This window comes from Cyclopterus lumpus, chromosome 3, assembly GCF_009769545.1.
Source record: "Cyclopterus lumpus isolate fCycLum1 chromosome 3, fCycLum1.pri, whole genome shotgun sequence".
NCBI classification, from domain to species: Eukaryota; Metazoa; Chordata; class Actinopteri; order Perciformes; family Cyclopteridae; genus Cyclopterus; species Cyclopterus lumpus.
In genome coordinates this window covers 11,605,451-11,622,583 of record NC_046968.1, presented here as the reverse complement: position 1 = coordinate 11,622,583, position 17,133 = coordinate 11,605,451, and the positions used below count along the sequence as shown (strand labels likewise).

The following is a 17,133-nucleotide window of genomic DNA, read 5'->3' as shown; positions in this document are numbered from 1 at the left end:
TCATACACAGGCCACACTATTTGTTTAATCTAAGAAAAAAATGATGTTACATTTTGTAATCATTAGGTATTCAAACACAGATATAATGTACATAAATGTATATATTTTTTCAAATGACACACTGACGAGACTGAAAGTGGGAAAAGGTAAAATAACTTTATTTTCTGACATGTAAATCACAATTCAATGTACTCTGCATGCATTTTCATCTGGCTCCAATATGAAAATATGAAAACAGGGAAAAGTTCAAACGTGTGTTTGCGAGCTATTTGTGAGTTTGTTTGTGCCGGCATTGCAAGGAATACACGAGTGATTATATATGTGTATGAATGCTGATTCTATTCTGAACCTTAAAGCTGCAAATCTACTATCAGCTGGTGGACATGTGTAGGGACCGATTTAGCTACACACCTGCTATTGGAATAAAAGTAACACAGGCCACAGGACTATTTTTGGCCCCTCTTTAACAAGTTCCTCTTATAGTTGTGTTCTAGTGAGTGAGTGAGGGGGAGAGGGTGAGGAGGGTGAAATAGACTGATACAGGGGGAGACTGGGGGGGACGGGGGGGGGGGGGTGTCAGATGGTACCACTTGTGAGACAGCTGAAGCTCACACACACACACTGACAGCGCTCAGCCAAACTGGCAGAAATGTGCACCACTGAAGTCACGATGTGCATCATATGCTGCATGGCATGGTGTTGAATTAGAGTCTATTGTGTGGCTTACTTATATTTTATCTTAACCACACACTTCTCTATCATCAAGAAATAAGTGCTTCTGCCCACCTCACGCCCCCAGATCTGTAATAAATAAGTGCTTCTGCCCACCTCACGCCCCCAGATCTGTAATAAATAAGTGCTTCTGCCCACCTCACGCCCCCAGATCTGTAATAAATAAGTGCTTCTGCCCACATCCCCCCCCCCGGTCTCTCTAAAACTACTGACCCAATTCACGTTGTCTCTTCCTTCTGTCTGTTTATCTGCAGTGCTAAATGGGAGCAGCCACTCTCCTACATCGCTGAACGGTGCTCCGTCCACGCCCAACGGCTTCAGTAATGGGCCGGCAATGTCGTCGACGGCCTCGCTTTCCAACCAGCAGCTCCCACCAGCGTGTGGTGCCCGGCAACTCTGCAAACTGAAGCGCTTCCTGACCACGCTGCAGCAGTTTGGCAACGACATATCGCCTGAGATTGGGGAGAGAGTACGCAGCCTTGTGCTGGGGCTGGTGGTAAGTTGTGATTATAGACATGTTGAATCTTTCCAACAGCACTACTCTATATCCAATCATTCCTCCAGACTTTATTTAACTTTGTGTCTGTGTATTATACCTGATGATAATTGCACATATTGTTAATTGTTCTTGTACAACAATCAGAAAGTACGATGCCCTTAAAGTCCCGAAAGTAAAAAAGAAAAGTACATTGCGCACAACAAAATGATACAAGATACAAACAAGATAAAACGTAAAAGTGTGTCTCTTAGCAACTCTTTGTCTCACTCCCTGTTGTCTTGGGCAGAACTCCACTCTCACCATCGAAGAGTTTCACTCCAAACTTCACGAGGCCACCAACTTCCCTCTGAGGCCGTTCGTCATTCCCTTCCTGAAGGTAAATACTTGTGCACAGATGTTATGTAAGATAAATCAAGGCTGATGTCTTCAATGGACACGCTCAAAGCTCATCGCTGCTGTCCACACGGCCAGTGTTCAGGACTGTGTGTGTGTGTGTTTGTGTGTGTATGTGTAGACACTGCATGTATACCTTACCTAGTCTGCCTCCAAGCAGAAAGGGTTCACTGAGAGGCGCACAGGGAAACCTGTGGGTGTGTGATACTGTGTTAACTGTGCTTGTAGTACTATGTAGACAATGGTTGGATGTGCTTGTGAATGTCCGTTAAAAAGTGTTGTGTGTGTGAACTACTGGCAAGCAATGATACTCCACATCTGGGACATTGCAGCAATGGCTCTTTTATATCAACCGGACAGGTCTGAGAGAGCGATTTGACAGCACGGACACTCACACACATACACACACACACACACACACACACACACACACACACTCAATATACACATTGGCTCACTCAGAGAGAGAGAGAGAGAGAGGGAGAGAGAGAGACATGACAGAGGAAGGTGTTAGAGGCCTTGTCTTATCTCATCCTGTCTCTTCATCTATTACTTTCTTTTTATTCTTGCCCTAATCTGGCATTATTTCACTCTCACCCATCTATCTGTTATTGAGCCTCTAGCTCACTTCTTGTCCACTTAACACCCTCCACATTTACATCAGCTCAATAAATCTATTACCTTCCTGCAACAGTTTATTTAATTCCTAATCCAGTCATGTCTGTCTTCCCTCTCTTTACCATTGAAGGCAAACCTGCCCCTGCTGCAGAGAGAGTTGCTCCATTGTGCCAGGCTGGCCAAGCAGACTCCAGCTCAGTATCTGGCCCAACACGAGCAGCTCCTCCTGGACGCCAATGCTAGTTCGCCCCTCGACTCCTCTGAGATCATGCTGGAGATGAATGAGCACGGCAAGAGAAGGACCCCTGACAGGTAGCACAACTCCAAATAACATAAGGAAAAACACACACACACACACACTGTTGTAGATGATATTCAGGATATTTCAGAATGCCAAGGGACAAGGGGAGGCTATAAATCCTCCGTGCAGGAGGCGGAAGTCTGGACAAAACCAATGCCAGGCTGGCTCTGCCAGCTCTCTGACATGGAGGGGTGAGATAAATGCACTGTAGAAAAAGAAAGAGAAGAGGGAGTTAAGTACAGTAAATGTTCTCAGCACAACTAAGACAGATAGAAAGATCAACAGTGAGCTATGGCTTGCAATTGTCCCACATTTTTAGCTGGCATTTCCCTTTTCTCTCTCTCTCTCTCTCTCTCTCTCTCTCTCTCTCTCTCTGCGGCTGCCTGACCTGCGGGCTCCCAGCAGCTGTCCATATGTCAGGGATGTGTCCAGATGGTGATGTGCTGACCGTAACACTGAGCACATCCGGAGTGGGGTGTGGGGAGGTGAGCGGTGGTGGTTTAGATGGGACTAGGGGTTGGAGCTTTACAATCCCACTGTAATCCGCACACCTCCGCCTCCTGACCTGTGGCTTATACACAGCAGGAGAGGCTCGTGGAGGAGGGGGAGGACGGTGCAGGCGAGGGCAGGGCCTACATCGTGTCAGCTTTTCCTCTGAGTTGTCAGATACTAGGGATGTGTACAGCAGACATACACACATATACACATAGATAACCAAGCACAGACACACACACACACACAAACACGTAAATACGGCATCTACATGGGGCAGCGTTGCATTTATTCGCCTTTGATCCCCGAGATGATAAAAGAGTGATTTGCATCGGAATGCCTGGCTATTGCCATCCAGCTAAACAGATTAATATCAACACTCCCATTTAAACTGTCCAGATGGCTTGAAAAAACAGCCTCTCTCTCACACACACACACACACACACACACACATGCTCACTAAAAGTACACAGACACAAATGAGTTCCACCAAACATCTGTCAAACAGCCCACATTGCCCTTTAAGCCCGAGAGCAGGGTGGGAGGGAAAAATTCTTGCAATCTAAGAGTCAGCTGAGGGATATTCAGATTAAGAGTTTGAGACGCAGGGTGTACTTTTGGACTTGGCTTTGTTTGATACACATGGCGTACAGCTGTGCAAAAGCTTTGGAGGAGCACTGCCTTACTGTAACTGAACAACAGGGAGCTCTCAGCAGGGATACGCGCGTGCCTGTGTGTGTGTGTGTGTGTGTTTGCATACACCATGTGGGAGATATTTAAAAAACAAGTTTGTGTTCCTTGCTAGACATTCCTCAAACAGGTATAGTGTAAATGCTGTAATCTTTGAAAATAAATTGTGCTGACAGTTTATAGCAAAGTAAAATCTTTGACGTATTTTTACTCAGGGCAATATTTTGGGCATTCTAGTCTTTGCTTGGGTATGTTTTCCCGAACTATGTCATACACTGGCATTGCACATTTAGACCGGCAAAGCCATCGCACAGTTTTCACATTACTCATTGTGGTCAAGTAGCCAGCAAAAAAGTTATTTCTTTCTCTTCAGACTTTAATATGGTGTCAAAAATCTGTTTCTAAAAAAAACTGAGGTGAGAATTTTTTTTTTACTAATGAGGGTAGTCATGCTAGCATCAACACACGTTTTAAGTGGTCCAGAGTTCATGTGAAGCAGCTGAATGGATTCTTGGTTTGACATTTGTAGAATCGTGGTACATGTGGTAAACAGAGCTCAGGAGATGCAGTCTGCCTGTGCAGGGGCATTGCATATTTGCAAATAAACACTGGATTTTACAACAAAGATCTGTTATTGTTGTTGATCATAATACACCACATAACATCCCACTGCGCTGCAGGCCTTAGTCTGTGATTAAATAGTACAACTTTAATTCCATTCTTTTAAATTCTGGATGTTTCATGTATTTGTTAACGTAGCAGTTTGCTCGGGGTCTACTTTCTGATACTGTATTGTAATAACTGCCTAGGGCTGACATTATCTACTCCCTGACTTCATTTTCTCAAATATACCAGAGTCGTACAAGCTCCTACAAATTGCTCATTATAATTGCAAAATTAAATAGTATCATGGTAAGTCATGATGCCATATACTACATATTATTACTGAGTGTTGTAACATTTCAATAACGTTTTAACCAACTCCTCTGTCCTCCTCTACAGGACCAAAGACAGCTCAGAGAGAGATGGGTTGCACCCGGAGCACATGGCCAAGAGGCCGTGCACCATCAGCCCCAGTCAACGCTTCAGCCCCAGCACGGGTCTTTCTGCTCACCCGCCACCCAATGGCCTCCCCACACACCCTCCCAACGGCCTTCCCACACACCCTCCCAACGGCCTGCCCCACCCACCCAACCCCCAAGTGGGACCCCAACACTATCGCTTAGAAGACATGGCCCTGGCGCACCAATACAGAGACGGTTACAGACACAATGAACACCGCGACGCCCGGGACAGACTCCGGCAGACAGGTAGGACGACTGCATTCACACAGTCAGATAAATCCATAGATCTACGGTCCTCAGTCGTCTGATCAGCCTATGCACTGGTGTATATGTAAGTGGGCTGTCTGTAGAGAACAAAGGCCAGTTGTCAGTCCAGTGTGATAATCCTTATCACAGTGCGTCTATATAAAGACCACATCCATACCTATATGCTACAACAACTGTGGCAACCATATATGTCTTCCTTCTGCTTTCCCAAAAAGGTCTTAGCCAAATTGTCTTACTGATTAGATATGAGCTAATAGCATATGCACATGACAGGCTTTGATTTTTATTTTAAAATGTAACTTTGATAACTAACTTGGTGATTAGTAAAATACAATAAAACAATAACAAAGTAGAGGATAAGAGAAGAGGAAAAAGTCCATCGCACCCACCACAAGATATTAATGAACTCCGCCCCAACACAAATATGGGCAGAAAATATAAACATTTTCAGTATTAATATTATTTATTAGTATGGACTGGATATAGTATTGGTTGAACGTGGACATAGCTAGTTAAGTATCCACCAAGCACGGGAGTGTTTTTCTGCTTGAAGGCAGTAATACAGAATTGTATGTATGTGCAGAATCTCACCCATGTGTTTGTCTTTTAGCGGTACATGGAGCACGCCAAGAGGAGGTGATTGACCATCGTCTTACAGATCGAGAGTGGGCAGAGGAATGGAAGCATCTAGATAATGTACGTATCAGCAGGGGGGCTGAGTGTAATGCTGACCACCTCTTTGTTTTATTCATAAACATCATGGAGCAGTGGTAAACAAAGCAGTTTATTCAAGTACATTTTAATGGAACTGGAACTGTTGACAGACAGAAAAACCTCCACCCCATCAGAGTGTGCCGTTGACGGACATCTGACCATAAGATGCCTTTATCAGTGTGCGGAATTAACAACAAACAGACACCTACCTGGCTTCCTAGCACCCAACAAAATCACATTGACTAGACACACAGACACGCACAGACAGACACGCACACACCAAAACAGGGCCCCAGATGGAGCTCAGGACCCAGCAGAGCGCAGCTCCAGCTGGGGAGAGCAGCTGAGACAAGAGCTGCAGTCATGGAGAGAACCGGCCCGGCCTGGACTCCTGCCAAATTAGAAACACTTCAGTGAAATAAATATAGCTAACTCAGAGGGGAGGGAGGGGGTGGAGAGACAGAGGAAAGAGGGCAGAGACAGAGAGAGGGGAAAGATGAATGAGAATAATGATATGGATTGAATGTCAACCATGCTAAACCCATTTAGCAGACCGGGTCGGCTCTGGAAACACAGGACACCGTGGAAAAAAAGTGACACTGTTTAGGGGGTGGGGGCGAGAAAAGAGTGGAAATCTGTTGAGTTGGCAGGGAACGGAGCAGAAGGGTGGAAGGAATTGGCTCAACATTTTCATCAGCAGCCCAGCTGTTACATTATCGCTGCTGTAATGCTCTTAGACATTGAAATTAACTGACAAGCACACAATCCATGAACAGAACAGGCTGTGACGGAAACACAGAGTCGCGTACAAACAGGCATGTCTGTTTTTTTTTTATGATATGGATTTATCAATTTTAGTTGGTTTAAAAAAATACATTAAAAAAACTCTACTACTGTTTTGTGGAGATGATCAAGTTTAATTTATATTAGTTTTGTCGGGACCTGTCATGGCCATGTGTTTGGGTCGTAAGGATTTACATTTTCAACCAAGTGGAGCACTGTTGAATTTCTCCTGTTGATTGAACACTAAGTCCCGGTTGTAACTCGACTCAATCCTGTCCCCGATGCAGCTCCTGAACTGCATCATGGATATGGTGGAGAAGACGCGCCGCTCTCTGACGGTGCTGCGCCGCTGCCAGGAGGCTGACCGGGAAGAGATGAATCACTGGATTCGCCGCTACAGCGACGTGGAGGAGATGAAAAAAGGTGGGAGCAACGGACAGCACTGCCTTCCTCCTCCTCTTCCTCCTCCTACTCCTCACCACAACTCCTCCTCCAACACAGCTAGCAGCAGCGAGTCACTGCCCATAGGAACTTCCTCGGCTGCTGAAAGGCAGACAGGCAGACAGACAGGTAGACAAACACACACAGGGTATGCTTGGTAAAACAAAACACTCACAACAAGGTAGGGCTTATTTAAACATGCTGGAAATGTTTTAATTCATCAATTTAGACACAAAAAGTCACTTAGATTATCACATTCTTCTGCAAATGGACACATGTAATCTCATACTGTGTGGCAATACAAATCTGGTTGCAACATCCTGGATCTTTAACTAACTGATTGCACCCTTATGCTGCCAGCACCTCATTTATAATTAAGATTTGTATTCACGTCTAGCTCCCGTATTCTCATTCCTTCCCAGAAATTAGAATATAAAAAGTAAAAAAAGTTGATAAGAGCTTATTTACTGATAATGCCACAAGTATAGTGTGTATTGGTTCCAAAATTAGAATTGGAAAGACGTGCGTGTGTGTTTGCGTGTGTGTGCGTGTGTGTGTGTTTGCGTGTGTGTGCGTGTGTGTGTGTACGTGTGTGTGTGTGTGTAATTGAGACTGAATGTGTGCCTGCTTGTGTGTTTCAGAGATCCACAGAGACTTCTTACACAGGCCTCCCTCAGGATACCTGCCAGAAGAAATCTGGAGGAAAGCTGGTAAGGGCCAAGCATCCCCTTCTCTCTATTGTCTTGATGATTGACCTCACACAGACTAACAAAACACACACAGTCACCGTCATCAGTCTTCATGGCCCTCACCCTGGCCACAGAGACAGACAGAGCAGAGGCCTTACAGCCGTAGGTCCATCAGGGCAGAGGCTTGGAGGCCCTCTGTGTCATTAGGGCTAAATGCCCTCCATCTGTCACCACTATGAAAGGCCACTGCAGTTACAGCTGCAGGGAAAATGCAGTCATCTGGCCCCACGCAGGCCGTGGCAACCCACCACAGATTAGATCTTAACTGGTCTCTATTGACCTGAGAAACACAGACAAGTCTGTTGTTATACTTCTGTATTGTGTTTGTTTTCTAGCCTCATGCACAGTATAGTAAAGTATTACTGAAGCAAATCAAATACAGACATTTAGATATAGAGACAAAATAATCGTGACCATGGTTATTATTTTTGGCCCAGTTTGAGGCCAAAGGGAAGCAGGCGGGAGTGTTGCATTGCTTGGGCCTTCTTGTACACTGCATGTTAGATCGAGCCCATCCCAGGAGTCATCTGGCTCAGCCCTTGTTGCTCCCCAGTCCCAGCACTATTATGTTGCAGTCATACTCCATTACCCTGCGGAGGAAATATGCTGGTTGCTGCTGTCGGCAAAATACTGTGCTGCATTTTCCCGAGGAGAAAAGCTCTTTTAATTGCAGTTGTTTTTCATGCAGGTACTACAAGCATCCCGCTCTCCCCAGCACTAAAGCACCTCCAAAACAGGCAGGGTGAGTAACATCTCTCCCTCCCAGCATCTCACTGGGGTGTGTGTGTGTGTGTGTGTGTGTGTGTGTGTGTGAGAGAGAGCATGTGTCACCTCTATCTCAGCAGCCAGGTAGTCTGCCTGATGTAGCTTCTGCACCTCTTGCTTTTAATTAAAACCAGACACGTATTCTCTGGTCTGGCTCAGGTTGAGAGACTGTAGTGCCTTTGAAAAATAAGATCTGAAGTGTGAAAAAGCAGGCAGAAATAACACGTCTCAGGGACTTGCCAAATCCCTGTGGAATTAAAACGTTAATATTGCTGTCCCCGTGTTTTCCATTAAGTGCTAATTGCCCCAGCATCTGCTATGCAGTCTCCTTGATAAGGATTAATTAAATTTGCAAACTAATCTTAGTTGTGCATGCATTAGGCCAGATAATTGAGAAGCTCGGGATAATGCAGATAGTGTTTTGCAACGAAGAGAAGAAAGAGGAGGAGGGGTATAAGAAGAAAAAGGAGCAGAAATGAAATGATGGATAAAGGTAGAGAGGGAATGATGGAATGAAGGAAACCATTGAGACATGTGTCTGAGTGTGACTGTATGTTGACAGGATTGACAGAACATTAACTTTTTAGCATAGGAATCAAGCTCAGACATGCACACACGCACTCAGACATACATGCACAAGCAGCCATGCACATATACAGAGCAACGTGTTGGATAAGGCTCCCACTGCTGCCTATCTTTTTGCACAGTAGTTTGAAAAAAGTGGAGCGGCAAGGAAGAGTGACAGTTATTTATGAGTTCCCACTCAAACAAACATTGACTGGAGGAAATAGGGAGCAGTAGAGAGAACGGTGTCAGTCTCACCTCCTACTTGGTTGGTCTAACACACCTGGATAGCTATTTGTATGTGTGGCATGTGTGTCTTAATGCATCAACTGTGGAGGTTGGTGGAGCAGGAGGGTAAAAAGTAATTTTCTTTAAAAATGTCGCTGTCTCTGATTGCAGACAACATTGGAATTTTAGAGGAATTCATATTGTACTTATCACAAAATACCACATTAGCATTGTATTCATAGATGGTGTGTATTTGTAAACCTGCATCTCAGGTGTACAAAGCAACAAGAAAGCATGCACTGTACATATGTTGTGCACCGTGAGGCCAATAATGAAAGATGGCAAAATGTAATCACTTCTGCCTCTTACTGAGAGGAGACTGCGGGGAAGTTTCTATTTTTTGACTGCCATCTGGAAAAGAGTCTACGCACCTGTCTGTTGTAAAAACACAGCCTCCTCACACATACACGTTGTGCTTCTGCTGGAAGAACAAAAGGCCCCATGATACGATCTACATCGTAGGAAGCCCTGCAGAGGGGATACGGATGGCGACCGGTGGGGAAATTATTCTCTCTTCACTGTGAAATCTGTCTTACAAATTCTATTAAAATAATTCTTATGACAAGATGACAATCAGGCAAACAGAGAATCCCAGGATGTCGTTTGAACAACCAAGTTAGAGACAAAACTTTGGAGACATCTGTTGTTGTCAGCACTGGAAATTATTGTGGCCAGACGTGTTTGGATTAATTATTGAAGTTGGGCTGTTTCCCTTTTCTAGCAGAAAGTTTTAAATCTTGTATGATGTACATCTGTTGACTGAGATACAACAAGATGGCAGCTTAAAGAGCCTCAAAGGATGTCAAAGCAGGCAGGACGGGACGATGGTCGCAAGCACTAACACCTCTCTCTCTCTCTCTCTCTCTCTCTCTTTCTCAGAGGAGGCAGTGAATGAGGTTAAGCGACAGGCAATGTCAGAGCTGCAGAAGGCAGTGTCCGACGCTGAGAGGAAAGCCCATGAGATGATTTCAGCCGAACGCTCTAAAATGGAAAGGGCGCTGGCCGAGGCCAAGAGGCAAGCCTCTGAGGAGGCACTGACGGTCATCAACCAGCAGGAGGACTCCAGTGAAGTGAGTATCACAGACATTGTGCTTAATTCTCCTCTCACTTGTTCTTTAATACCTCACTCTGTCGCTCACTCTTCAATGCTGCTTCGTTCCCCTTATCCTCCAAGTTATGCTGTAATGTGTAATCCATACAGCTGGATCATGTTGGTCATGTTGCCATCATTATTAGTAGAAGCTGTGCAGTTGTCTGTGTAAATAAAAGCAGACGGATCCAGATGGTTGGAGCAGAGTGCCAGGCTGAGGTCATTACTGAGCAGTCGACCACCACCTGCTGGTAACACAAACCAGTGGCCTTGGACCAGGACTGAAATCCTTCAAATCAAGTCATTGTGCAAAGAGTACACAATAGTGATCAGGCTAAGATTTTAAAAGTCTATGAAAAAATACTTGTTAGGTTAAAACATATATGTATGTAAGAAAGAGAAAACTTTCAAAAAAGAGACTTATTTTTATCAACCCACTCTCTCCCCACTGTCTCAACAGAGCTGCTGGAACTGCGGGAGGAAAGCCAGTGAGACGTGCAGCGGCTGCAACACGGCTCGCTACTGCGGCTCCTTCTGCCAACACAAAGACTGGGAGAAGCACCACCATGTCTGTGGTCAAGGCCTGCAGGGGATGCCAGGGGGCAGCAGCGTCCCTCTAGGCACCCCCTCCAGTGCGCCCCCCACCCACTCAGAGAGCACTCCTCCAGGTGCCTTGTCCTTGGCAGGCCAGAGCAGTATTGCGGGAGGGGCTGGCAGCGGCAGTCGAAGTGTCTCTGCCAGCCCCAAGGAGAGCAGTTCCAGCAGTGCCTCTCGCTCCACAACTCCAGCTACCCCCGCCCTACTGGAGGCCACCTCTCGTTGACGACGGGCCTTTGTCCCTTCCCTGCATACTGATGCGACGGTGCCCACACTCCACACAAAACCAAACTGAGGAATCTTCATTGCACACTGCTCCCTTTCCTCCTCCCCTATTTCAGTCCTTATTTCCCTCTTATCCTAAGCTCTTCTGAAAATCTTCTCACTACCTGATTATAGACTGACTCAACTGGTCACCCTCCCCCCAAAAAATACTTTTTCTGTCTTTGTCTCCTTTACAACCACAGCCACAAATACAAAGATTCCTGCCTGGGGCTCAGTGTAGTGGTAAGCATGACACGTGTCTCCTATCTCTGTGTTCAGTCACAGAAACATATCACATGTGTTTTGCTGGAAACATGAGCTTTGACTTGAAGATGTGGCTAAGATGTGTCCTCAGTAATGACGGCACGTTAAATACTGTCTGCATGAGGACACAAGATAAGGGCTGTGGTAGGCAACAGTGATGGGGGATGACTAGGCTGAATAGCACTTGTATTGGATTTCCCTTTAATTTAGCACCAATGCGAGTGCAGTACTCAGCCCTTAGATGTGCACTACCTGTGCAAACAGTTCACTGATGTTGCAATTAATTTACGGTGTCCTAACGGAGACAGGCAAGGACAAAATATACTTTTTTCAAAAGGATGAGGGAAAGGGAAAAACCTGTGATGCGATTAATTCCTCAGAAACACAGCTTAGTATTTATTAAATGTTTCTTTCTGGCTTTAAGGGAAAATAAAGAAAAGTCCAAATATTCTAATTAAAGAATAGTAGTGGTGATGATGCGGATGATGATAATAACGATAATAATGATATGAAAATGAATTAATTTTAAACTGCTAACTACCTTGCTAGCGAGCCAAGAAAATCTACACCGGACTCACCTCTCTGCACCATTGTGAACCCAAAAAAATAACATGATCCAAACCTTTGTATTACACTGCCAAAGTGAGTAAGTAAGCGATAAGGAGAAGCGCTCATCGTATAACCAAACGCAAAGCAACATCACCTCCTCAGCAGATAAGCCAACCCTGAGAGGTCCAGGCTGCAGAGAAGCTGCCAGAAAGGGACCCAGAGGTAGTCAGACATTTAAAGAAAACCTGTGAGCTGCTTTGATCTGCAGCTGCCTCCTGTAGTCTGGACAAAACTACAGCGATTCCTCAGTGATGGCCTAGACTAGTGAATAAGGAACATGCTGTGAACTTGCCTACAAGAAGGACTTCATGAAATGGATGGAAACCCTGCCACAGTGTGATTTTTTGTTTGTTTTGTGAATGGTACCAGAGAGGACAGTGAGGAAAAAAGAAGAAAGGAAAATGGAGATGATGATACATAAATGGCAAAAGAGCTGCCAAAAACCTCAAAACAAGCTTGAAAACATTGTCCAAGAAGGCATTGCATACTATGGCGTATGAGAAGATTGTTTGTAAGTCTTTTTTTTCTTCTTTTTTTGTTAAGCTCCACAACAAGGGGACATTTTGAGGAATTGGTGTTACCTTTACATTCACTCCCTCTTTTTCCAAAGCATGACAAACAGATAAAAAAAAAGAGCCTTGTGAAGGGCGGTGTAGACTTGGTTCTCCTCTCTCTTTCTACCTCCCCTCACCCCACACCTCCCTTCTAGTGCTCTTCCCCAACGACTTGACTCAAGTCTGCCCCTTCGGACAGAGCCGTGGAGCAGTCTCGTGGGAAGGGTTCGGAACCTGCTTGTAGATATTGTTCTTCTTTCAAATTTCAATAATGTCTCTTGTCGCTGATGTCCACATGTGCTGCCCTTGTGTATATCCAGAACGATGGACTTTCTTTTGCTTTTGTTTCCTTTAATTTTCCTCCTATAAGTTTGGGCTGTGCAGTGAGGTCAGACCAAGGAGGACACTCGCTTATGAGAGGAAGCCCAGCATTGTACTTATTGTTTGATTTGTTGTATCTATATTAATGAGATGAAACCCCTCTTGTAGAATATTTTGTATTGCTCGCATTGTAAGACAGTGAGAGGACGGAGGTGCAATATGAAGAGAATTCAGCTACTGAATGGAACCTCAGCAACTGCCCATAGGGTGTCATATAATATAGATACATATAAATATATTTAAAGTAACATCAGTAACTTAATGTGAATGTACATAGTATTTAAAGAGGTCCAAAAATGTGTTTGCCAAATAACAGAAACCTTTAAAGTTTAATGTCCAGATTATGATTTTTTCACAGTACCTTTTATTTCTCAACCTTTTTATTTCTCTCACACAACTTAATCAATTTAAATTTGTACTGAAATCAAAGTGTCATGTGACCCTGAGCGGAGGGGACTGTTGGTAACAGAGGTAAAGTGGCTTCATACAATGCATAGCTGAAAATGGATGAAAACAGATCAAAGGTGGATAGACACTATGGGACTTCTGAATTGATTAATTAATTAATTAATTAATTAGGTCTTAATTTACGATATTTAAAAATACACATTGTATTACACCAAGAAAATATTTTTATGTTTCACTTTAATCTTCCTAATTTGTATGCAATGGTGCAACTGGGACTCAAAGTTGTGTCATGTGCTTCATTCACCCCAGATCTGTTTATATCCTGCAGGAGGGGACTCAACAGTGTGTATTGACAAAGAAAATCCCAAATATATTCAAAGTTTGTCGTGTCTCAGTTTCAAATTTAGCTCATTCACAACACATTCAATAATTGTCAAACTTGATATATCATGTCAAGTGTTCTGTTTCTGCCACTGTTGCTTTTTTTTTTAACAGATTACTGTTTATTTGTAAAGATGCAGGTTGAGCATGAGCTAAATATCAATTCCCAGGCCAAGAGAGTAGTGTCACATGCTCCAGCAGTACGCTCGCCTCTGCTAAACACATGAATACTAAACAGTCCCCAGGCTTTTACTTAAAGCAACAGAGGGCCAGTAGCAGCCATGCTCACACCAATTTGTGTTTGATTATTGTAAACTCTACAAAGTTGGCCTCATACCCACTTGGACCAAACTTGGAAACATGTTCATGATGAAGTGAATCCTTTTATTTGGACTATCTGAGACACATAATTCGAATGAGATAAGCTACGAGGTAGCCCTGCCTCTGTGTGTAACATTGTGGAATGTTTGTTATGATCATTGTGACACGGTGTTGACCTCAGCCTTTTTCTGTCATTTCCTCTGTTCCCCCTGATGTCCATCTCCTCCACTACTACCCCAGACCATTGTTCACACTAGCTACCTCCTGTGACCATACAGCTAACCACCAGGAGAGGTTGACCTGGACTTTGAAAAGCTGGGCTGAGAGCAGACATGGTGGCGCACAATCAAACGTGATCTTATGAATCTGTCTGAAAATTAGAAAAACTAAATTGTTGAAAGGAATTGCCATTACTCATGATGTAGAAAAGTATCTATTCTCACCAGGCCTCAGCTGTTATGATCACATCCCACTAACCAAACTGATACTGCCGGAATTTAGTAGTAGGTACACGTACTGTACAGTCGAGCTTGCATACTACCAAATTGAACACAGAATCAACCATGACATGTCATTTGTTGTCCAAAACCAATAAAAGCACAGACCAAAGTACTCTATTGCCATAATAGGCTTTGACACAGTGTGTATTGACAGACCAGAAATAATAAGGTTAGAGCTCCACTACACCAGTTAACCAAAGTGTCTGAAATACACACAATCAGGGCACAAGAATGAAGAGCATGTGTAATGAACTCGCTGAGTTTCAAATGTGTAGAATTTTTATTCAAGCAATCAAAGCGCTTGTTGTCTACATAATGAATACTGCTTCTGTAAAAATAATAGAAGCATCTTCGTTAGAAAAGCCTACTGATTGCCTGTTCTTACAGTTACAAAGCCTTGCAGAGGTTACAAAAAACGAAAAAAAATGAATGCATGGTGTGTGTGTGCGTGTGCGTGTGACTGGTGGTGTGTGCGCTTTTGTAAAAAAAAAAGAAAAAAAGAAAAATTAAAAATCATACCTTTTTCTTCTTGTCTCTGTACAAAATACTTGAAACTTTCAGAGCTTTAATGAAACATCCCAGACAGACTATAGTGGCAGATCGATTCACAATATGTAGCAACAGCTTTTGTGCAGCAAATGACCACGTTTGCGCACACTATCCACATCAAAACAACATCATGATGACAGTTCCATTCAACTCTTTAATGCTTTGCGTGTGTCTCCTTGTCTGCAAGTAAGCCCTCAGATAAACTATAACAAAGCCAAACCCAGCAGACTGCTTATAAATGACCAAAATACAACCAAAAGCTACAACTTTCTCTTCAGATTTCACTTTCGTTACGTTTTTTGTGATACGTCCCGGCAACGTGGTCGATTGTGTGTTGGACATGAGGCTGCAGTCTGTACAGGACAGATCCAATTGTCTCTCACTGAAATTCTCCCTCCTGATTTCATTGGACAGGACACAAAAGACCATGTTCTGTTACGCCGGGTGCAAGCTTCATTAAGTCGAATGATATTTGTGCCGAGGTGTCATATACTTTTCTCTGTGAAGATATCATAGGTGGCAAACGCATAAGGGCTCTGGTGTTGTGAATATCATCCAAGGGGTCTCCGAACAATTTACATCAGCCACTTTTCTGTTGGTTTGACTATGTACATGATATGGGCAAGACGCATGTTTAGAAAAAAGGCAAATATTAGCAGGTTGGCATTTGTCTCTCCCTACCCCAACCAGTAACTCTACCAATGAAATTTCAATGCTCATCCAATGTGATGGTGACACGTCCTTCCTGTGAAACAGGCACTGATGAATAGCTACATTAGAAAGCTAAAGTGGCAAACAGTGGATACAGCACTTGTTTTCCCCAAAGCCATGGCTCAGGATGGTCCTGTTTTTACCTTTACATAAATTGAAAAAAAGGTTTATGTTTTTTTTTTTATGTGTAGGGAAGCATTCTATACTGTATTGTGCAATACATTATTACAGAAAAACATGTTTCTGTAGGAAGGTTTGGCGCTTTGAAGATCTTTCTCCTTTTGATTTATTTCCCTCTTCAAGAAGGTCCTGTTGCCGTTTTTAGATGAAGTTAACTGTGCCAGAAGAATTTAATTCTGATTTGTATTTATTTCTTGCATGCTTTCCTCCCTGTTGCTAATACCGCTCTTTAACTGTTCGCTCTGTTGGATGTGTGAAGCTGTAAAACATTCTAATTCAGGTTATTGTCTGTGTTGAACAATGTAACTGTGTAATTAAAACATGAAATGAAGTATTCATCACTCTTGTTGCCTTTCTTCTTTAAGTGCAGTCTTATTCTGAGACTACATCCCCAGAACAGGAAATTATCCATTGTTATAGAATCAATACTCATTCAAAGGTATTATGTAAATTTCCCTCATTAGAAATATGATAGCAGCAGATCTTAATAACATACTGACTATATATATATATATATATATATATATATATATATATATATATATATATTCCAACAGTCCCATACACTTCCAACCAAGTCCATTAAACATTCTGGCCAGGTTCTTTAACCTTCCCGGTAAATCAGTCATTACAGGATCAGAACTGTATTCATACCACAGACTGATGTTTTAAATTCTAGTGGAGATCACAAAGTTTCCAATGATGCCAAACATGTAAGACTGAATTTGTCGAACATGTTTAGAATATTTCCACTTAATATAATGGTGCAGACATACAACTGTTGTGTTGTGAGTGGTAATTCACGCAGTAACACATGCATCACATAGCCTCAATGAACTATTGAATATATGAGATGTTGTCAGACAGAAAATAATTATTCCAACCCTAAAACTGGGGGAAATGGATGGGTCAATAAACCTTGCTCAGTGGAAAAGTAGCCTTTACTTGTTTCCTGATTCTTCTG

The 17,133-nt window shown here is 43.3% G+C and overlaps 1 protein-coding gene across 5 annotated transcripts in view; it reads left to right on the top strand.

Moving 5' to 3' along the window:
* Nucleotides 1-16,510, top strand: part of cbfa2t3 (CBFA2/RUNX1 partner transcriptional co-repressor 3) — a 40,339-nt gene extending 23,829 nt beyond the window's left edge. For 3 of the 5 annotated variants that reach the window (XM_034558438.1, XM_034558419.1, XM_034558455.1), the window contains exons 3-12: nt 987-1,228; nt 1,518-1,607; nt 2,373-2,554; nt 4,728-5,035; nt 5,667-5,752; nt 6,841-7,123; nt 7,636-7,704; nt 8,432-8,485; nt 10,240-10,430; nt 10,902-16,510. In XM_034558438.1, the coding sequence (XP_034414329.1) occupies nt 987-1,228; nt 1,518-1,607; nt 2,373-2,554; nt 4,728-5,035; nt 5,667-5,752; nt 6,841-7,123; nt 7,636-7,704; nt 8,432-8,485; nt 10,240-10,430; nt 10,902-11,273 (1,877 nt within the window). In that variant the 3' untranslated portion in view covers nt 11,274-16,510. The remainder of the gene's footprint in view (nt 1-986; nt 1,229-1,517; nt 1,608-2,372; nt 2,555-4,727; nt 5,036-5,666; nt 5,753-6,840; nt 7,124-7,635; nt 7,705-8,431; nt 8,486-10,239; nt 10,431-10,901) is intronic. The other 2 variants (XM_034558446.1, XM_034558429.1) reach the window with 2 other exon arrangements.
* The last annotated feature ends 623 nt before the right edge of the window (nt 16,511-17,133 follow it).